Genomic DNA, 21,764 nt, shown 5'->3' on the forward strand with positions numbered 1-21,764 from the left:
CAAAAGATTGCTGGGGCCCCAAAATACGGCACGGGGGCCGCTGCGGGCCGGCCTATAGCACCCCATTTATAGAAGTCTTACTAGGCGATCTGGGTATTATACATACACACATATGGATGTATATGTGTATACGTATTTTATTTAATCACGCATGCAAGCGGAAGCGAACGAACGCAGGATACATGCAGCGAAGAAAAACGCTGAGCAGACGCTGTGTCTGCTGGACCCCCGTCCTGCCCTTTGGTGCTATGCAAGTCGAGCAGCAACCGCTGCTACCTGCATAGAAGCTTCTGCTGCTGCTGATATGACAGCAAAAGAAATTGCCACTGCGGCGAAAGATTGTTATAGGGAAAATGGCAAATGACACTGCGGCCTGACATCACCACAGTCCCTTCTTGGGAGCGAAGGAACAGACAGCGGAAATTGCTGCCCCTGCAGTTCCTGCTGCACGCGGGGAGGGGCGGCAGGCAAAAGAGAATTACGCTGGCGGCAAGACAGATTAGAGTAAGCCCATGCGAGGGGGGAATTGCTTCGGACTGCTGCTGCGCCAGCCCTTGCTGCTGATGCGGTCGCTGCTGCTGCCTAGCTGGCTACACCTATCAAGCCAAGAGCAGTCAGGAAAGAGGCGATAAAAAGTGACAAGCCCTCAGCACATGGCCCGTCGCAGTCCGTCCTAAGAAATAGCTGCTGCTACTGCTGCTGCTGCTCCGAAAACGGATGACGGCAGAGACTGCCACAATAAACTACGGGGCCGCGTGCATGGGCCCTTTGCCAAAATTCCCAAAGAGGGGCCCCGCCGGTAGCCCTTTGTCCTGACAAGGACACAGGGTGTTATGCTTCCTACTGCTGCCGCAGGAGCTGCTGATGCTACTGCAGACGCAGCCGCTGTGAAGGCGGAAGCTCTACCCTGTCTGCGTCTTATGAGATTCTGTAACCGCTGCACTCAGAGACTGTACAGCACCTGCTGCTGCGACAGGTAGGTCGCAGCGCATGGGGAGGTCGCTGTCTAACACCCGTCTTCCGGCTGCCGCTGCTTCTCTGCTTCCACGAAAGGGGAGCGCTGCTCACCTGCCCACTGCCCATGCCGTGGGGCCCCGAAGAATAGAAAATTGGCGGAAGATGAACTCCCTGCCTCTTCTTCACGCCGCCGCTGCTGCTGTAGCAACTGCTGCAGTTCAGAATTCGGCTTGGGCTTCAGAGAGGGAACGTCCGCAGCACAAAAAGCAAACCCCAAATGCTGCTGTTGCTGCTGCTGTGGGAACTGTTGCTGCTCCCGTGACGGTAGGTAGGGAAGAGGCCCCCAAATATCCGATCGCGAAGACAATAAGCCGGGAGATCCTCTTTGGGGAACAATACTCCTATTCGGGCCCCGTGGGCCTCCTTCTCCGAGCGGCATATGCCCCTGCAGCTGCAGTTCGTGCATGATGTACGAAGAGTAGGCACCTCCCCCAAGAAGGGCCCTAGTGAGGGGTAATGTATCAAACATACCCCCCAAACCGTCGTTGCCAGCCCCTATGATGGATCGCGGACCCGACAGCTGCTTTTGCTGCTGCTCATTCTGCAGCGTGCCTTCCTCGCTGTCGTCGCTCACGGCGCTGCTTCGTTGGCTGCCGGTTGTGCTTCTGAACTCAGTGCCCACATTAGCCTTCGCCCTAGAAGCCCCCACGGCAACAGCGGCCGCTTGTGAAGCTCCCCCAAAAGCGTGCCCCTCCACCGCGCCGGGAGTTGGGCTTGTGCAGAGCTGGGAGCCCCTGTCTCTCGGAGGCCCCTGCAGATACACCGAGGGGTTTATTTGCTGGTGATGCGGGAGTCTGGGCGCCCCTGGTCTGAGCGCCCTTTCGTGGGGTCTACGTATACCCTCTGCCATACCGGATTGGTGTAGCAGCAGTCTTTGCTGCTGTATCTGTTGCTGGGTGGTAATGCTGTGTTGCTGCTGAAGAGGAACTAACGCGGATAAGCCGGGGGGAATGTCCCTACTCCTTATATGTTTCATAATCTTCTGTCCATGATGAGCAGCGCCGCCCTCGTGCCAGTGTCGCAGCAGGCCCAGTAAGTCGCTGCCCTTGCAGGTACACTTGGGGCACTGGAAGTACCCGTCCGAGCCCCGTAGCCTCTGAAGCTGCTGGACTGTGTGTCCCTTCTGGGATATATGAGCAGCAAAAAGAGACAGCGCAGAAGACGGAAAAGCCTCGAGACAAGAGGGGCAATAGAAAAACAGCTGCTTCCCGCGGGGAGCAGTCCGAGGCGGGGGACAACCACCTGGGACCCAACGCTGCTGCTGCATCTTGGGGTCTACAAACATAGAAGCTGCTTTAGAAAGAGGCACACCCATGGGGCCCCTAGTGTGCTGCGGGCTGCGGATGCCATACCGCATAGAAGTGGGCCCCCTGAGTGCATCTGCCCCACGGAAGACGCCGTCCGCAGATATACGCCGGGTCTCATAAGGTGTTACGGACCCAGCCCCTGATATTGCGGAGGGGCCCCCTGGGCCCCCTGCACCTCGATAGGCCTCAAGTACCATGGGGCTTAAGCGATACCCTGGAGCAACAGGAGGCTCCCCGTTAAAGGATGGGTATCCAGGAGTCATACCCCTAGCAGGGACTCCCGAAGGGCCATCTAGTGGATGAAGCCCAATATGGCCTCCACTAAATGGGGAGTCAGAAGGCACCACTGGCGGAGCAGGGGGACCCCACGGTCCGCCCTCGTGTGGGCTATTGAAATCCCATAGGGAATTGGTCCCTTCCAGAAGAAGTGGGAGAGTCCTCAGTATGCTGGATGGCTCACGTGGGGACCCTGTCGAGGTTCCTCGACTATCAGTACAGCCTTCGGGCCTCTGACTCTGATTCATATGATCTTGCTGATACTCAAGGGTACGTCCACACCCGTCGTGGGAAAAACGTGACCTCTCCGAGGTTACCTCCGCTACACTTATTGGAGCCCCCGTTGCCGGGATCACATGTTCGCCTAACGGCAAAGAAGGCAGACGATCCCCCTGTTTGCCTGTACCACTGGAATTGCTGCTGCGGCAGCCGTAGCTGCTGCTGCCACAAGTGGGATCCCCCATATGGGGTGCAGCAGCGGCGGAAGCAACAGCTGCCGCCAGCAACTCCTGCACACTACCGTTGCTTCGTCCGGATATAAGCAGTTGCTGCAAGCGCAAAAGCTGCTGCGTTAGCTCCTCGGGGACCTCTAGAGACACCGAATCTTGCTGCTGTTGCCCGGGTATTTGCTGCTCCACGTGCTGATGCTGCCGTGGTTCGTGCTCAGGCGTTAACTGTTTCTCACGCTGCGTTTCAGTTTGATCCAGTGGTTCATGCTGAAGCTCTTGGGTCTGTGGCTCCTCCTGCTGTTGATTCTGCTCCTGTGCAGGGTCTTCAAGCCCCTCGCCCTGCGGGAGGAAACCGTTTCTTGGAGCCTCCGAATCCTTCATGGTTTCTAAATCCACTGGATACATATAATAAAGTTGCGTTACCCCCGTGAACACCTTCCTGTATTGCTGCGCAGCACAGTGTGTGGCGCCGCTGCAGAGGCCCTAAAAGCTGCTGCAATGCGACGAACGCTCCTCTGTTGCTGAGGGGCCCTGGTCGACCGGGGGCCCCTGTGCAGCAGAAAAAAGATGAAGGAGGGCATAAAGCAATTTAGAACGAAAGGGATGCAACCCAAGAAGCAGGAAGCGACAGCCAGCAAGAGAAACACTGCGCGAGCGGCGGGGAGGCCCAGGGGCGGGGGCTAGAAGCAAGGAAAAGCAGCGGAGGGGAGAGTCTAACTGAAGGTATGATGCACTGTAGAGGTAAAAAGCCAAAAAGGGAGCCAAATGAGTGCCAAAGGGGCGAAAACAAGCGGCTGCTGGTGGCTGTTGTCCCAGTCGCTCCCTTAGGTTCTTAGTCTTTGATGCCAAACCCACGGCCAAACGGAGGCCCCCGCTTCTATTTAATGAAGAAAGAGAAGACACACTAAAACGAGGAGTAAAGAGGCTCTATGGGTTAGGGAGAGCCAGGAGAGACGACCAACGGTGAGATACTGAGAGCTGCCGCTCGCGTAGGGCCCCTGGCATGAGACGGCGACTCACTGCCTCACTTCGGGGCCTCTATGCATTCTTTCTGCTGCTTCTTCGCTTCATCTGCGTCATTAGCCGCTAAAGCAACATAAAATTCACTTGATTTAGTTGTATCTTGCCCTTGAATCAAAGGCAGACACAGAATAAACCACTATCTCATGGAGTGACCTGAGGCCCTGGCCTTTCCACGGGTGCGCGAGCGGCCACAAGAGCCATCGACTGCAGGCAGTAACTAGCACTCAAGAGGTCCCCACGTTGCTTTTTGTTGCCCTCTTTCTCTGCTTTATGGGCATAAAGCAGACCTCAACACCCTTGCGGGCCGACGGAGTTCAACACTCCGGAGGCATGCTGGCGTGTGCATTCGCTCTCCCCATCTGTGGAGGGGTGTAGAATCCCGGTAGTGCTTTGGCGTAAGCGTATCAGTGCAGGTACTACCAAACCTTCAGGTAGCTCAATCTTATCTTCCAACTTAAAAAGCTGCATGAGGGTATCATACAAAGCAGTAGCTTAGTACCTTCACTGAACTGAATCACGGATTGTTCGCCTTTGGGAACTGCTAGAGGGGCACTGGGGTTGCCTCCTCTAGAATTGTTTCTTCGCAGCACGTACACCGTGGGAAACGCTTGAATCGTTTGAAGGTCTGATTCTATCCAGTGATGGGTTACGTTCATCATCTCAAAATTCTCAACGCTGGCTCGGTTAGACCGTACTTTCAGAGGATTTCAGCTAGCCATTTCAATTGTCATCGCCATTTTGGTGGGTCTCTTTTATTCAATAGCTAATGGCTTCTCAGATCGGGAAAGCCATGCACTCAAGTTAGACCTTCCCCACGATCCGAGGCGGATTGGGCTTGTAACTTAAGCCATTCCTCGTGCGGATAATCTCTCAATACAGCCGGACGCTCCGTACTTCGGATCAATTGAAAAAAAGCGCTGACAACTATTATAGTAACGGCCTTGGTTGTGCATCGATTTTAGGATGCCTATCCTTCAAGTTGTTCCAGAGCAGGGTTAGCCATCTTTTTCCGAAACTATGCTTTATGCGAGTTTGTAACGGGCAGGCTAGACTTAGTTACCTTCGTGTGCAGTTCTTAAATTTAATTGGGTAGGTTAGAAGCATTGACGAATTGGTTTCGTTCATCACATATTCTATTTGCTGTGAAACAACGTTAGCTCCATATCACAATAACTACGTTGTGTGCCTGTGGGTTGCAAAGCAACGCAGAATGAGAATATTCTGAGTATTAAGACAGCGCAACACTGCGCTCTAGCTGGACTTTCTCCCCCCATGCTGCTAGCATACTGGACAATAGGTGGTGAGGAGCCATTGGGAAGGAGTAGAGAAGAGCTTGCTCTCAACCATTGACATAGCTGTGGTCGAAAGCTTTTTGTAAGGCAGTAATACGAGCACTAGGTCCGGTACCTCTGAACGCTGTTATACAATCATTCTAAAGTAAACATCCAGTGTTAGCAGCAGTAGTGAAGCAATACAGTTAAGGACGGCACTTATCTGATTTCAACTCAAAAAATGCCTGCAGTTCGCCTATTTAAGCTTGTATGAGCACTGATATGGTACAAACGATTCCCAAGGACTCTGGAGGATAGTCAAGGCGCAAGGCCTGGTGGGGTAACAAAAGACGGAATACACCCGGCAACGAAGTTTGGTGTAACCCATTAGCTAAGGATTCCGAGTGGAGACACGCAGCTTCAGATATAATACAAAACTTGACAAAGTAGTTGGGTGTAATTCCACGAAAGCTCCCTCATTCCCTTGCCCGCGCCCCTCAGCCTCCCCACATGAAGGAAGAGAGCAATCAAAGGTGGGGGTTTCTGCACCCTCTAAGTGTTCCAACCAACCGCAGCGAATTGCACATAGCAACCGGCGCGCCCGTAAGTAACAGTGCATCGTATTAGTCGGGCTCACGTTACTGTGCAATAGAAAAGGCATATGGCCAGACAAATAAGCAATTCAATTCTTCAATGGTTTTTCACTAATATGAGTAGTGTAGGTAAAGGTGCCAAAGTGGAGTTGAGCACACTACGCCTTCTCTCCCCTTTTTTATAAGACCCCCACTACTGCTGAGCTTCTCGGTCGAGACCAATTGCATACACGGCAGAGTTCAACAACTATCACCACTTCCAGGAAGACAGAAACGAAAAGGAGTACAACTAAAGGCACAAAGTGGGTTTCAGACAGTAAACGGAAATAGAAGCGAAGAGCAACACAAACGCTAACGAACGGCAGACCAAATCAACGTGGCTGGAGGTATGTGATCCCTCGCTGTCATTGTGGCACTGGAATGTATGAGGGTTCTCAGAAAACTAGTATAAAGTGTATTTGCTAGATGTTGTGCATTGTGATTTCAAGGTATCCGCACCGCAGAGCAGCCTATGCATGCAGGTACAGCCGATGCATGCAGTACCGTCGACTTCGAGTCCCCGAAATAGGCAGATGGAAGAGTATTCCGATAGCATACCCCAAAACGGCTGCGCACAAAGTTGAGTCTGGAGAACACCAAACAATATTAAGTAGAACTTGCCGAGCGAGCCGTCTGGATAAAGATAGCCATTTTTGGCAGTGCATGCCAAAGGGAGGGACAACTACCAAGGATCGAGATGATTATCTTCCACGCCCAATAGCCAAAAAGGCTGATGTTCCCCACCTCATGTCACTAGAAACTTGTATCTAATGTCCTTGGCGCTCAGTAGTGCTAGGATGCAGCAACTCCACAGCACTGTGGATCCCCCTCCTCCCCACGAGTCGGTTGGTTCTTGAGAAAGCGATTACTGATGATTCTGTGGCATCTCCAACTTCAAGAAAAAGAGAAAAAGAAAGAAACTGAATTGATCTTTGAAAAAATCACAAGTGGTCCTTGACACCTGCCTGCAACCTTCTTCGATTGGTCTCGATTTTACAGCGCTCCCATCCTCCAGAGCCAAACTTCTACGCTCGAAACACATAGCCGAACGCCGCTCATCATAATTCTGTGTGTTTATCTCTTAAGCTTACTGCATACTTCTGCGTGCAAGAGCCAGCTGTTCATTACATCTTTGATTACGGTTTGTGTTGCTACTTCCCCTAGACTACCAGTTACCGGATCGGATAAAGGACCTTCAGTGTACACCAGGGATGCAAGAGTGCAGCGGGAAAACAAGTGTTGCACTGTATTACAAATTTACTCAGCACAAGAAAGAGAATCAAGCAGAAATAATGAACACTTGTGAGGATAGAGTCGTATAGTGCTGCAGGATAGCAATGTAAGTCTGCTGACTGTTCATCTGCATCACGGTGATTCGGAGTGGTCATACTATATTCCGTATTTAGACGGGTCCTACGGGCATGCCAGAACGCACAAACAGTCTTCAGGACCCTATTCTTCATGATGGTCCTGAAGAAACTGTGGAGCTTCCAAAAATGAGGTAAGAATACTTGAGCAGCTTCCAAAGCCTTGCTGAACTAAAGCAAGGATGACATTTTTGCTCAGTCAGCTAACAACGCAGTGTAGATGTTGTTCTTACCTTCGGCCCCCAGCTCTCTAACAGAGACGCCTAAAGCTAAATGAGTCCAAATCCCGTCAGAAACTGGAAGGGTTTGTGGAAGGGCGGATTTAGGAGCACTGCGCGCCATCGGCTGCTGACAGCCTGGGCACGGAGCAAGCTTCCATGCTTTCGCGAAACGCATCCCAGGATACCAGAAAGAATGTGAGATGTCTTCTAATGTAGTGTGAATCACACGATATCTTAAAGGAACATGATCATGTGCGTTGGGAGCTTTTGCACTGCGGAGCGAATGCAGAATGTACAAACGACGGAACCTTTATTCTGGGTTAAACCAGACCAGGCCATCCTCGATGTGGTAGTGCTTCCTTCTTTTGCGGTTCTGGAGTTTGGAATAGTAGGGGATACGTGGACCTCCAAAGCCGAATTTTCATGCGAATTTAAACGAAAACGCAAATTATTACACAACAAAGCGGTGGAAGTGCACAATTGTGAATTGCTGAACCATAGTGAGAGCGCGTCGGCGATAATGTTGGTGATACCCCTATATACTGCACTGTAAAGTCAAACTGCAGCAAGTGCCTAAGCCAGGGAACAATTCGACGACAGCCAAAATTCCGAAAATGCATTCTAAGGTGCAGTAAATGCTGCTGACTGGTCTAGACAGTAAAGTGGCGCTCAAAGAAGCTGTCGGCACTGGTCACGCCACACTCCACCGCATAGAGATCCTGTTTCCGCAGTGAAACTGCTGCTCGGCTTCGGTTAGTAATAAGCATGGCTATCAATAGTTTGGTGCTTTGAAGAATCCGCAACATGTGAGGGGAAAACGACACTCCATGCCACATCACTGCCATTGGTCGTTTGAAAAACATGGTGCTTATTGAACCCGGGCAGCCCAAGTGACGGAGAAGCTGTGGTGCGGCCGATAAGCTACGTGCTGAGGCATCAATCTTCCCCTTTCATTCCATGGAGTACGCCTCCTTAAGTAGATCAGTCGAAGGAGCAGGGATCTAAACAAATCCAGTAATGAGTTTTCGCTAACCAGGTGCAAGTCCATAGGACTCAACAGCATACTTGTGAGCAGATTAAGATAACGCCAAGACTTTATTGCCTCAATGTTTTACCTTATATATCAGTTCGTGCAGCCATAACACACAAGACCAGAAGCCAAGTTGCGCTATCGAAATTGTGAGTAAAATCCAAAAATGCGTAGCGGCTTCCCCAGGCAAAGTGGCCGAGTGCTCAAGGCGGTGCTTTGCTAAGGCATTGAGTTCTGCCCGCGTAGGTCATTGCGCCGTTTGCTGTTTCCTGGAATCCCGCACCCACTTCGCATCCATTTCCGTGTATCGCGAGAAGTTTTTGTGCATTAATGGGAACTTGCATCAAACAAGGAATCAACTCATGGTGGGTCGCATACTGAGGCCCTCTTCTCTGTAGCTACTTAAGGTGCGCTACACCTTGCGTGCGGATCTTTCCGTTTTCGATGCCTCCTTTGCTCTGCAAGCAATCTGCCTCAGCTAGACGTAATGCGTAGCTCCCACCAAGTAGTGTTTGCTAGGTCGGGAGGGGACCTCTGCAAATAATGAAAGGCTTTAGGAGGCCTGAATGCATCTCGAACAGGAGACGCAGCTCTAAAAACGCCAAGCCTCTGTGCTCTGTTCATATATCCCTCCACAGATCTATATTGACAACGAAAATGCAGTTCTGTTATCGCGGCTCCGGAGGCACCCAAGCTCAGGCCTAAGCTTTTTCAGCACGATGGGATAGCAAGGTTGTCTGCTGCTGGCTGAGTGCGCGCATGTGGAGATCCCAGCGTTGATGATCACCCTAATGAGTCCTCCTAGAAGCCCTCACATAGTCAATCTCAAGAGTAATCAATCCCTTTTTTAAAATGATCAACTCAAATTTTTTACAGAACGCGTTCAGGCGTGTTCTCTGCTGGCATGTTTCCGCGCTCATGGAGGTGACTACACAATCTCTGCAAGTCAAAACCCAGTACCCACACCAAGATTTTTATTAGTAGATGCGATTCATTCTGCTAGGCAAACACCAGCTCCATGCAAAATCAACACTTAATGACTCTTAGGTCATTGAAGACTACTATTGCGTGAACTGTTGTGTGCAAGCTAAGGTAACGCTTCGAGGGAATAGCGGGCCCCTTAGCTCACAAAGAGCCTGTGTCACTTCAGGCGCAGAATCCATTCTTCAACAGTGCGGTTTGTCAAAGTCAATTACCTTGTCAGGCTTAACAGTGGACGAGTAGCGCGCAATTATAACAGTTGCTCGAAGGCTCTTTTTCCAAAATTATTTTACGCGCGTGCAAAATCTTTTTGCTTTTGAGATAAACGGTCGTGTACGTGCACTAACATGCCTTAGTGGCTGAGGGCATGAATAAGTTATGGAAGTGGATGGTCCCTAGTTCTTTTGGCGTTATCGCCTAGACCACGCCTTCGAATGCGACGAAAGCAATTGGAAACACGACGGTAGTATCAGTCCACAATAGAACGTAGGCAAGCGTGACGCAGTTCCAACACCCATAGGCTTTAAATCTGAAGCGTACTAAGCTATAATAAAAACTTTTGTACTGCACTATCTACACTTAACTAAGAACTGGTAAACATGAATATTTGGCTCATCTGTTCGTATATGTGGCAGCTCCGAGAGTGCTGTGAGCTTGATACAAAATGGTGCATTGTTGTTTTTCCTCCAGTGAATTTTCAGAGTGGCTCGAGTGTGTAGTACTGCGCACTCTGACACTCCCTCTCCACTGATTTCTGGAGCTCCAAAGGGTGCGGGAAAAAGGAGTGAATCCTTCTGAAATCACTCAGACACGTTTTAGTAGGGTTGAATTGAGTCTGGGGTTGAAGATGTTCTTGCGGAGCCCTTAAATGGCGCGTTACTGCTGGAAACACCGCATGGTTTGATCCAGCTGCTCCCCGCTCATCCACTGGCTATGGAAGCAGTGAATTGTCGCGCTTCCCTACAACAGTTGTCTCGCTTTGCCTTCCTTTGTTGGCCCCCTAGATAACCTGCTTTTCCTTTGCAGCAATCTGATAAGGTCACTATCTGACGATGGAAGCTGACTGCGGCACAAGACCTGTTGGGGCGGAAGGGGCCGGCGTGTATGCTGATGTGAACGCAGTAGCCCCACAGCTGGTGGAAAGGCACAATGCATTAGTCGATCGAATGTTGTTGGATGTGTCGAAGGGGTTATGCTGACTAGAAAAGGACACCAAGCTACTCGAAGATTTCGTTAACCGGTTGGGGATATGGCCGAGTTCGTACTTCTTGGATGAGGATAGCCCAGTGCTCCAAACTGTATATTCGTTGTAAACGCGAATAAATCCAACGTCCCTGTAGTAAAAACTATCTGCCAGCAGGAATCATGTGTCCAGGTTCTGAATCATCGGGAATGCCGAGATTAGGTCAGCAACAAAATTTGGAAGAATTGACAGGGCTTAAGCAGGGAAAATAGAAACTCGAGAATCACAAAACTTTAGTTTACGAAAGCCTCGACATAGACAGAAAGCTGTCCTTAAAGTGCTTCGCCTACCTGAATTGTCGCGTCAGATGGTCGCTAGATGCGCAGACACTCAGCGGTTACACAACCCACTAGTGGAGCTTTCACACTTAAGGAACTACTTGAGGTTTCAAGCACAAAAAACGCAATGCCTGCTTTAATATCATAAAGTGTCAAATCGGAATTCGGAACATATGGGCGTCGGAAGAGTGTCATGCAGAATGAATCTGCATCCCACGGTCAAAGGCAAAAGAAGGCCAGAGGGAAACCGCGTCCCTATGCAGCCACAGCCAGCTGTTAACAGGTGGCAAATCCACTTGCATTATGGATAGCTGAGTCATGTGCAAATATGCACAAACCTCAAGGCCTTGAACGACGATACTAAGCCCAACGGAGGCAAATAGCTTGCCGATCATAAAAGGGGAACCAGGAAATAAGGAAAGCCGTGGAGTATGCCTTTATGCACCCACAAGAACGCTGCTAAGTTCTTAGACTTGCACCTAGTTACCGAAAGATCACTACTGAATTTGCCTGGATCGCTGCTCCTTCGACTGATCTACTTCAGAAAACGTAGTCTATGGCATGCACAGAGGAGGGTGATGCCTCCGCGCGAAGCTCACCGACCGCATCACAGCTCCTCCGGTACTGAAGCTGCCGGAGAGTTCTACGCACCATATGTTCCAAACATTGAATGCCAGTAAAGTGGTATCGGGTGTTATTTTCCCCCCACAGGCTGCGGATTCTCCAAAGCACCAAGCTATTGATTGTCATCTATCCATTTCTGTTAAGGTTAGAGATGCAACAGAATTATCAGTATTCGCCCCCTCAAGAAGTACCGATACTTTATAAAATATTCATGGAAATGCCGCTCATGCAATTGATCCGTGTGGAGGCAACGGATCCGCTGTCCCGGGGAGGTCTTGCACCTTAAGACTACTAGCCGCCGAGAACACACTAGATGGGAGTTTCTAGTGACATGGGGCGAAGAACACCAGCCTCGTTTGGTGACGGAGGGACAGTCGGAGGCTTTGCTGCCGGCGAAAGTGCTTGATACTTTGTTTTACAAGCTTTTCGTTGTGGAAGGTATTACTTGCACTCCCTCGTAGCTGCCCTGCCCTAGCGCACGCTGTGCCTGGATTGCCCATGTTCATGTAGAGGTCTCCTTTGACACGTTTGGAGAATATTGTTAAGGTGTCGTCTATGCCCAGACTAATGTACGGGCACCCACAGGTGTCTTTACATTCTTCTGAGTGCCTGTTCTGGGGCTTCGCAGTTGACCATGCTGTGTGCACCGGCCCTTTCTGCATGCGTAGTTTACTCTATGAGGCGCGAAAGCACTGCTGAACCAAAAGAAATATTGATTCGCTCTGCAGAGTTTACTTAGCCTCCGCTTTGTCGCAGTAGCAGGTCCACACTTTTCAGCGCCAGAAACGACAACAAGATATCACGCCACCGCGGCCACGTTGGTTTCATTGGCCCTTGGCTGCTGGCTAGTATAGAGACTTTCACTCAACTCATATTCATTTTAACGGGAGGTGCACACATAACTGCTTCTCAGCTGCTGTGTTTACGCGTTCCTACTTGCCTGGGAAGTGGCGGTACTACAGCTCTTCCAGGGGCCCTGCAAGCAGCTTGTCTCGGCCTACAGATACGGAACACGAAGGCCCATGCTTGAACTGGGTGGAGAGTGGGAGGAAATATGGCGATCCATGTTACATTTCAAGTCTTACTACTACAAAGATTATACTTGACCAAGAATCGGTTAACAATCAACAATTTGGTTTGTGTGTCCGCATATGTTTTTTGCAGAGCACAGTGAGGTTGCTACAAGAAGACATAATGTTGTGTGCGTGTGTTCTAAATCATAAGTGCAACTATCTGTGGATGCTCAGAGTGCTGAGAGGATTCAGCAACGCGCATCCTATCTCTTCCCCTCCCCTCATGTCGGGGGCCCCGATGGGTGCGGGGAGAAGAAGAGAGTCCTATTAAATACGCTCGCTATGCCTCTAACATGGTCGTTTTGAGTGTAAAGCTGACTATCTCATTTTAGATACCTTAGGTGGAGCGTTACAAAAATTCCCACTGAGTCCTTCTAGCTAAAAGAGCATAGTGACAAATGCCAAATAGTCCATCATTTGCGGGAGCTAAATTGATCGGTTGCATAATAGCTAATTCGCTGGTTGACGGGCAAGTGCTTGAGAAGACACGAGGTAGGTGTCCGACACACAGCTGATAAAGCAGTTATGCATCTTCGTTGTTGCTCTTGCAAATCAACCGCAGTGTATCCTCGGTGTATACGTCCATTCATACATTTTACTGCTTAAGCGTTTATAGTTCTCTCGAAGCCTGCTGTTAAGCTGATATCGGCATCGACGATGAGTGAGGGATTGCACGAAGGGCTAGACTGCAGCAATCCCTACAGATGGCCGAGTTTTTCGCGCCGGAATAGGGCCACCATTGAACTGTCTCTGCTACCAATAAACACGCCGCAAGAAGTACTGGTTTTTCTCTCTCTGGGGGCTACGAAGTGAGGCATGTCCCCACATGTCTCACCAAGCTCCTGAGCGCTTTCCCACCCTCACTGCGGTCACACTTTTCTCGCATAACCCCACCAACAAGTCTATTGACACAGTGTCTCTGGACAATCTTGCACTCCTGCCAGCTATGGAGGTACTGCACTCTTGTCGGCTTGCGAGCTGGGCAACGATCACAACAGGCATTCCCCCCGCCGTATGCTATACTCTCCACAGGTCACTACTATCAGATTGCTGATAAAAGAAATAAACTATTGAATGCCGAGTGACTTGATCCAAACCATACAACTGTTGAAGAAAAGATAGGAAACCACTACATCCGCAGTCGGTGGGAAGGCGGAATATCAGCTGCTGTGAACCGGGCGGTGCTACTAAGTGTAATGAAACAGCTAAGGTCTCCCTAGGGAGGAATTTAGCAACGAAACCAATACAGAATGTAATAGAACGCTATTGAGAGTCCTTTCAAAAACCCTTGCTTTTCACCCTGCCCTCACCACTCCGACATGGGGGAGGGGGGCTCTGAAGGTGCGTGTACTGCATTCTGTGAGCAGTCCGAGCAGTCACAGCTAGTTGTACGTAGCATCTAGCGCGCACGCGTACAACGTTGTACCTTTCTGTAGTAAACTAGATGTAATCCCCCCCAACAAACACGAGCACGTAAACTAATCAGTCGATTCTTCTAAACTTTATGACTTGTATATAGTAGGTAGTGGCCACGTGCAACTTAGCTCGCTACATAGACGGCTTGGTGCCGGTTGGGTGCAAATAGCATGCTGTGCTCCAGCCGAGGTACGATTCGGCCGCTCTGCTACAGCAGCGACGATATCATAGTTGATATGTACTTACTGCTCTGCTCCCATGTAAAAAGCGTACTGACGTGCAAAGGTCGGCGATTTTTGAAACTCAAGAGGACGCAGCGGGGCAGGGAAGGCAGGCGAGGCGCCAAGCTCCGTACCACCCTTGCAACGCATTTGTGACCTGAGGGTAACAGCGCACCAGCGAAAATGGTGCAAGGTAAGCGACCAGACGTACGAGGCTGCCGGAGGGAAGAACAGTGAAGAGCAAGAATAGTGCTTCGAGATCAAATATGGGCACTGTAATACGCATTCTTGAAACGAGGACAAAAAGGATGAAGCACGGAGAAGTGACAGGGCAGAGGCAACATGGCTCCACAGACACCGACCAATCGGAAAACAGCACACGGGGTCGGAGAGGCGTCCCGATCAGTAAAGCCTTACTGCCTTGAATGCAGCCAAGGGGAAGCATGCAATCGTGCATGCAACCGCTGCACACCACACAGCACCACAGGCTACAGGAGCAGCAATCACATGACCGCCCAGCGGAGAGCAAGAAAAGTGTTTGCGGACCAAAGTCATTAGCAATGTGGTATGAAGCTTTCGAATTTCAAAGACTACACATTGAACTTCATACCAGCGTTATGTGCGAAGCCGCTAATAATCACGGAATGCGCGGCGAGGAGAGACAAAAGAAATCCCTCGTACGAGACAATGCTCAAGAACATTAGGCCTGAAGGGACGAAGGAAGAAGACACTACCAAAACCTCAAGAAACAGACGGAGCCAAAAAGAAACGTACAAGAATGCTGCAGAGGAAACAGGCTGGAGACAGACAAGAAAACGAATGAAAAGCGGAAAATGAGGTGCCGAGCTGCAGGCAACGACACGGTAGACCAACGTGTGAAAAGATGAAAAGCAGTAATCAGGACCTTTCCGGGTGTAGTATTGCTGTAGAATCCAGGGAGCCTCGTCTACTCGCTTGTGTGAGGAAGCCCCTACGGCCGTCGCTGCAAAGAAGTGCAGCCAGTGGCCTCCCATGTCTGTGAGCAGCAGCAGGAAGAAACCTAAGGCGAAAGGAAAGGCAGGGACAAACTGGCTGCGAGTGTCTCTCCCACTGGCACAGTCTCCTTTTGGTTTTGTCGCTTTCCATACACGCGTGCCTTTATGAGCAGCTCCAGAGACTGGAATCCCCATCAACAGTATTGAGCGGCAACAGTGGGAGAGTCAGGAAACAGATGGGGAAGAACGAGACGAGTACGTGCGTTCAGGGGCCGCAGCGAGACTCATAGAATGACAGGCGTGCATAGAGACAAAAAAATATGTAGAAGAGTAGAACGAGGAAAACGGAGGTCGGGGAGATGCTTTAGCTGCAGTAGGGGCAGGTGCAGTATACCTCCACCATAGCGAGGGTAAGCAATGGCATTGAGTGTGTACAGAAGGCACGTTGACAGGCGGTCCACCAGCTGGTCAAAGCAGGCACCGAACACTGAAACTGAAAACAAAAGACGCAAACAGACCTCAGAAGCACTCAAATAAGAGCTGCTGTAGAGAGCCTTGTCCAGAGGTAAGGCAGCAAGGGGAGATACTGCTGCTGTGTGCTGGCATGGCTTCCTCTTTCAAGATGTTTTCACGGCCCTTTCTGTACTACCGCACACGATATCTATCTCCCTAAAGATAATCAACCTCGAGTGCCCTCCTTGATCCTCTGTGTTTGAGAGCAGCACTCTTGACTGGTCGCTGGCCAATATCGAGGTGTGCGGGCGTGTTGAGTTGCAAGTGGCGAAGAGCCAGAGCGTAACAGTACCTTGCTGCAAGGTTCGTGCTGCGTGCCCATCCGCTATATCTAGCAGCTGAGACGCCCCGTATAAGAGCATAAACCAAAGGAAATTATCTGCTGTGAATGCTGCAGCTAACAGCAGCACGAGCCGCATGTAACCTGCAGAAGCAGCAAGCCCAAACACAAACATTCGAGGAAGGAGAAACAAGGAATAGAACTCAACACACTGGCACCAGCTGATGCGCCCTATGCCAAATACACACAGACACATACACATAGAGACACACACACACATGTATTCTTCTACGCGAAGACGAACACACGAGGAATTTAATTGGGCGCATAGGCAAGAGGGTAGTCATGCAAAGCGATAAGACAGTTGTGAAGACCCTGATCCCTGAGAAAAAGAAGGACTTCCGCGACCCCGTTGCGCCCCCTCCTCCGTCCCCTGGCACACGCGCTCTATGCAAGGAAGCCTACAAAAGCAACGGATTTCTACCGGATCACATAGGGGTATTGGTGCTGCACTGCTCCCGATTGGGGTACGGAAGAAGAACGGCTCCGGGGTAAGGGAAGCAAAGGCCTGTCTTTACATCCTTCCAGTGCCTGCTCCGCCTTGAGCAGCACCAGAAAAGAGAAGGTAGCCTCACCTATTATGTTGGGGACGAACAACGCCACCTCCCAGGCAGCCTGGCTCCCTGCGCCCCTTCCCCTAGACATCATAGTCGACATGAAAGACACGGGTGCAGCAAAGGCTCTCTGACAGGTTCTGTGCTGGCATATGTGTGCCCAAGTAGCGGGGAGGGGGGGACAGAAAGCGGCGGGGCCTTCTCCTGGTCTCTAGACAAATAGTGGTCCTATTCGGCCCCGAGAAAAGCAGAACATTAACAAAAACACGCAAAACTATATTTGTTACAAGAACACCATTAATACAGCTCGGGGGGCCAGGAGCAAGGACCCCAGCGCCCTGCTGCAGCTGTGCAGTCGTCCCCCTGTCTGTGTTACCCATGGGGCTGTTTCTGCGTAAAACTGGACTTTATGGCGGCTTTCTCCCGCTGCGTTGCTGCAGCCAGTACCCAAAGACTATCCCTAAAACTCCCGTTTGCCTGCGAAGGAGGGGTCCCTGCCGTCGTGGTGACTCCCGGGCGCTCACGGGCTAGCCTCTCAGCAGCTGCACCTCTCCCACCTATAAGAAAAGAGCACCTGGACGGGGGGGCCCTTGGGGGCCAGGAGTCCCCCTGATGCCTCTGCATGCCTCCTTGTGCAGGTCAACACGCACCAGGGCCCCCAGAAAAGGTGAGGGTGTTTCACTCTCTTCCTAGGGAGCTGAAGGCATCTACCTTATCTGGTGCTTTGCCTAGGGGACCAGCGTGCTCAAAGGTTCTCAGGAAAACCAGTGGTCGGCCTCGAGAGACCCCTACTCTAGGTTTCTCGGTTAGGTGCATCCGGCATACACGACAGCTGCACCACTAGGTGGCACTGCCTCATTGTGCCTCCTTCTGCCTCTTACTGGATTTGTCAGGCTCCACGCCTCTCTCAGATTCCTCCTAGGTACTGCCGTAACGTGATTTGACACGTTGAATATCCTCCGTTACGGGAAACACTGCTGCCTCCAATTCATCGGCCAAAGCAGGAGCAGCGGGAGGAGTATCAGCAGGAAGAGTGGCAGAATCATAGCAGAAAATGGCGGACCCCGTAGACCAGTGGCTAGAGGAATCCCTATCTCTTCCTGCCCGTCTGCAGAGGGAACTGAGGCTCATGGCTCAGCTGGATGCAGCCAGTGCATCAATCGATGCAGAGGTCAAATGCTTTTCCCCTTCTGTCTCCTGCATTTTTGTCCCACCTTCCTCCCTAATGCTACTCCCTCCTTACCCATGTGTATCAGATTCTCTCTTTGCTTCCCTCCGTTTCTCTGCTTTCGCCTATATATATATATATGCTGTGTGCAAGTATTTGGTTTTGTTTGTATCCTTCTAACGCTTCTTGGGTATCCTTGCGTGCCTCCACGAGTTTCGCCTTGCGCTTTCGTGACTCTTGCTCATTTCCTCGCTTCGAAGTAGCGATGCCAATTATGTGGAATACGCGTCAACTCCACCAATTAAATGCCTCTCTCTAATAAATCTACTGTTCTGTTGCTTGTGTGTCCTTGCCCCAGCTTCTCTGACCCTCTTTGCTGCGTTCGTTCCGTTGCTGGGTAAAGAAATGGACGGCTGATCCATATTGCGCGTCATCTTGTAAAACTATTAAAGCAGCAGCAGAATCCATCTTTCGTTTTCTGCATTTGGTCCTGCCTCAGGTCCGGCAACGCCAGGAGGAGTTTATTCGTCGCCTGGAAGCCCTTAAGGCTGAAGGGAGTCCTCTCGTGTTTGAAGGCATGGAAGAGGAACTCAAGCAAATACACGTGCGCTGGGGTGTAAGAGGATTGGGGATTCATTGTCTTTGTTTTTCGAGCACTTCAAGTCGGAGCTCAGCGTTCCTGTTTTCTTGTTTCTGCATCTATGTGTAGCGTCTGACCAATTAATTCGACAGTCTGTCTGTCCAATGCCGTTGCTTCTGCTGTGTGCTCTACGTTGTTGTTACTGATCAAGGAGATGCAACGAAAGAGTCGGGCACTGCTGCGAGAAAAGGTGGAGATAAACCGCCACGCCGCTGCTGTGCTACATGCAGAGCAGCAGACCCTCGCAGCGGAACGTCAGCGGCTGCTCCAGAACCCCAGTATTGCCGCTGCGGCAGCGGGTGTGGCAGCAGCAACGGATGCGATTGCCATTGTAGCTGATGGTGCAGGAAGCAGCAGCAGCACCTTACGGAGACGTGGAGGCAGCGATCGCGTCGCTGCGGTTGGCAGCACAACAGGAGCAGCCCAGCAGCAGCAGCTCGTTGCTACAGGCAGCAATAATCACAGCATGGATCGATCTCAAAGCAACATGGTGGTTACAGGTGCAGCGCACGCGACACGCGGGTGGCCAGCTGCCGCTTCTGGTCCATCACAGCGGCCACTGCAGCAGCAACACGTAGATGACCCTGCAATGCTGCATCATCAGACCTACATGCAGCATCAGCAGCTGCAAGTGCAGCGTCAGATGCAGAGGCAGCAAATGCAACAGCAGCAGATGCAGCTACAGGCGCAACAACAGCAACAGATGCAGCTGCAGCAGCCACAATCAATGCAGCAGCCGTTTATGCCTCAGCAGCAGCTGCAGGACCCCCGCTGCTTCCCCACTTCTACAGCTTTCCCGCCAAGTCATGGAAGCGAAATTGGAGAAGTGTGGCCGGAGATGTTGCTGCCTTCATTGCCACTTCATGCTCTTTTGCCCTTGCCTTCAAGCTGCTGGACGTCACCGCTATCTGTGGCTTCTGCTGTTGGTACTGTGGATGCTCCGCTGTGAAGAGCATGTTCTTGCTGGTGCTTGTTGCATGCGTGTATTTTCTTGTATGTCCCATCTGTTACTTCAGGGTAGCAGTGGTGGCTCCAAATCAGCTCGGGGGAGACTCAGCAGCTCTGCTGCAGTGACTGGCGGGGGCCCCCCAGGCAGACAGGGGGCAACCGACGGTCCTCCACATGGGGCTATCCACTCTCGGCGAGGCAGGAAGGTCCGCATGCTGCAGCTTTCCGAATGTTGTAGCATGCTTGATCGCTGCACTATTTACAGCCGTGAATGTCTTCGTGCTGCTCTATTACTATGACTTTTTGTCTTCTGTCCGACTTCAGCAGCTCGGTCTCGGTCAGTGGCTCCAAGATCGTTTGCTGTGGATTGTTTAACCAGAAGGGTTCTTACTGACTGGAAAGTAGTGCTTGATATCTTGGTTGTTGCATGCAGGCAGCAGAAAACTCGCTGCTGCTGCGGCAGCCCAGCAGTAGCACAGCAGCAAGCAGCGCCAGTTCACCCCCAAGCGAGAGTTTTCGTGTTGCGGCAGCAGTGGGGACATTAGGGGCCCCTCAGGCCACTGGAGGTCCCCAGGCCCCCCCATCTGCGAAGTCGCATGCAGCTACAGTACGGAAACAAATGGGGGGTTATTCAGCAAAATCGTCGGGAACAGCAGCAAATAAGGTAGGGCAGATAGACGCTCTCTCTACCGTTCCCTTCTCGTCCCCCCTACCGAAGTTCTTATGTTGATATATGCCCCTAGCTTTCTTCATTGTTTGCCCTGTGCAACACCCGCAATTTGGTTTTCTCCTTCTTTCTCTGGCCCGTCGCCACCAGACTTTCCCATGCACCCCTCATGTGCGGGACATCTGTGCCCACCCAACCATCGCCTTATGAATGTATAGAAACATGCACGGATTTTTAGTCGCCTCGCGTCTGTGTTTCCAATTTTTCGCATTAGCTGTTTAAGTTTCTGTACATTGCCCTGTGTGTGACTCTATGCAGGAGATGACATCCCACGGCGGCGGAGGTGAATCCTGGGAGGGCGTCTGTCCTGTGTGCCTCCGTGGGGAAGCCGCCACTGAAGTCATTAAGATGGTCGCTTGCGATGCGTGCAATCGCTGGTTCCACTTTGAATGCGTTGTGAGTCCCCCGAATCCGTAGCGCTCTTCCCTCTCCCTGCACCAAGTTTTCCTTTCTTCTTGATTTTTTCGTTTACATTTCTTAGGACTGTTCATCTGCATGTTTATCCCTCTACGGTTCCATCAATGTATTTTCTTCGTGTTCCACCACGCTCTTCCTATCTTTCCCTGGCATGCTGTTGGTACTTAATCAACCGTTCGGCATCTTGCCTGCTCCCTGTGAGCTGGATTGCTTTAAATAGTCTCATCGTTGCCTTTTTCCGGTGCATGTTCATTGCGCCTGGGTGTCTCCTAGGGTGCAACAGGCGAAAATTATGGGGGCAGCGAGGCACTTGTAATGTTTTATGTGTGCCGGCATTGTGTGGTCTACCTTTGTATATCGCTCAGGGATACGCAGGAGAGACCAGAGAAGATGATACTTGGTACTGCCCTGACTGCTATCGTAGGGGTACCGCATGAGGTGTCTAATGAGGCCTTGGCTCAAGCTGTAGAGGCACAGGCCTCGAGGGGTGCATAGAGGCCTCTGCCATCCCAAGAGGCATCCATTGTGCTTGGGTTATCCTTTTCATTCAAGGTGTACGGCAGAAGCAGAGAACGCTGCTGCTGCCTCTCCATCAGGAAGCATTGCCTTCTTGCGCTTCTGGTTTGTACTTTGGAAGATGCAGTATTTTGATGCAGACTTCCACGATATAGCTAGAGGAAAGTGGGCTTGCCTTTTGGCATGGATATTAGTAAAGAAGGTAATAAGGCAAGCAGACACTCACGAACGAACTGAGAAGAGTACAGGACAAGATAGTCAAATAGATGCGATAGGGTACTAGTCCGGGGGACCACAGACGAGGTGTGGATAGCACTGTTTCAGTGCTGCCCCGAGACGATACTCAATGATTCTGTGCGCGAGCATCTGAAAGGCTGAGACATGCATAATGTTCTAGACATTGCATTCACTGTCTAACTTGTCGTCAATGGGGTACCGCATGAACTGCATGGGCCTCCGGTGCCTGGCAGGACGCCCTCTCCAGCTGAGGAGAGAAAGGCCTTGTACGGTGTCTAGGGCACCTTCCCTGAGGGCGGCG

General features: G+C 51.1%; 3 protein-coding genes across 3 annotated transcripts; 1 reads left to right on the forward strand and 2 right to left on the reverse strand.

Moving 5' to 3' along the window:
- Positions 1-1,156: 1,156 nt before the first annotated feature.
- Positions 1,157-3,430, reverse strand: LOC34618507 (the record flags this gene model as incomplete). The annotated part of the gene is made up of 2 exons (XM_026336782.1): positions 3,286-3,430; positions 1,157-3,189 (listed from the first exon to the last, which is right to left on the reverse strand). Coding segments are annotated over exons 1-2 (2,178 nt in total), but the record flags the coding sequence as incomplete, so codon positions are not given.
- An 11,081-nt stretch (positions 3,431-14,511) lies between these two features.
- On the reverse strand, positions 14,512-16,901 carry LOC34618508 (probable CDP-diacylglycerol--inositol 3-phosphatidyltransferase 2). The gene is made up of 5 exons (XM_026336789.1): positions 16,832-16,901; positions 16,209-16,340; positions 15,798-15,896; positions 15,299-15,468; positions 14,512-14,586 (listed from the first exon to the last, which is right to left on the reverse strand). The coding sequence occupies exons 1-5, from the start codon at positions 16,899-16,901 to the stop codon at positions 14,512-14,514; spliced, it is 546 nt and encodes a 181-aa protein (XP_026192574.1).
- Positions 16,902-17,864: 963 nt separating this feature from the next.
- On the forward strand, positions 17,865-21,147 carry LOC34618509 (chromatin modification-related protein EAF1). The gene is made up of 7 exons (XM_026336797.1): positions 17,865-17,981; positions 18,478-18,582; positions 18,770-19,444; positions 19,635-19,772; positions 20,000-20,230; positions 20,555-20,689; positions 21,076-21,147. The coding sequence occupies exons 1-7, from the start codon at positions 17,865-17,867 to the stop codon at positions 21,145-21,147; spliced, it is 1,473 nt and encodes a 490-aa protein (XP_026192582.1).
- Positions 21,148-21,764: the final 617 nt, after the last annotated feature.

The sequence above is a fragment of the Cyclospora cayetanensis genome, unplaced genomic scaffold, assembly GCF_002999335.1.
Source record: "Cyclospora cayetanensis isolate NF1_C8 unplaced genomic scaffold, CcayRef3 CcayRef3_contig_1, whole genome shotgun sequence".
Taxonomy (NCBI): Eukaryota; Apicomplexa; class Conoidasida; order Eucoccidiorida; family Eimeriidae; genus Cyclospora; species Cyclospora cayetanensis.

Excerpts from the sequence above, each read along its gene's own strand:
- LOC34618508 (XM_026336789.1), bottom strand. The coding sequence starts at position 16,901 with ATGTCTAGGGGAAGGGGCGCAGGGAGCCAGGCTGCCTGGGAGGTGGCG. Across the intron at positions 15,897-16,208 it reads AGCACGAACCTTGCAGCAAG|TTTCAGTGTTCGGTGCCTGC; the intron begins GTACTGTTACGC and ends TTTTGTTTTCAG. Across the intron at positions 15,469-15,797 it reads TTACCCTCGCTATGGTGGAG|GTTTCTTCCTGCTGCTGCTC; the intron begins GTATACTGCACC and ends CTTTCGCCTTAG.
- LOC34618509 (XM_026336797.1), top strand. The coding sequence starts at position 17,865 with ATGGCGGACCCCGTAGACCAGTGGCTAGAGGAATCCCTATCTCTTCCT. Across the intron at positions 17,982-18,477 it reads GTGCATCAATCGATGCAGAG|GTCCGGCAACGCCAGGAGGA; the intron begins GTCAAATGCTTT and ends GTCCTGCCTCAG. Across the intron at positions 19,773-19,999 it reads ACTCTCGGCGAGGCAGGAAG|GCAGCAGAAAACTCGCTGCT; the intron begins GTCCGCATGCTG and ends TGTTGCATGCAG.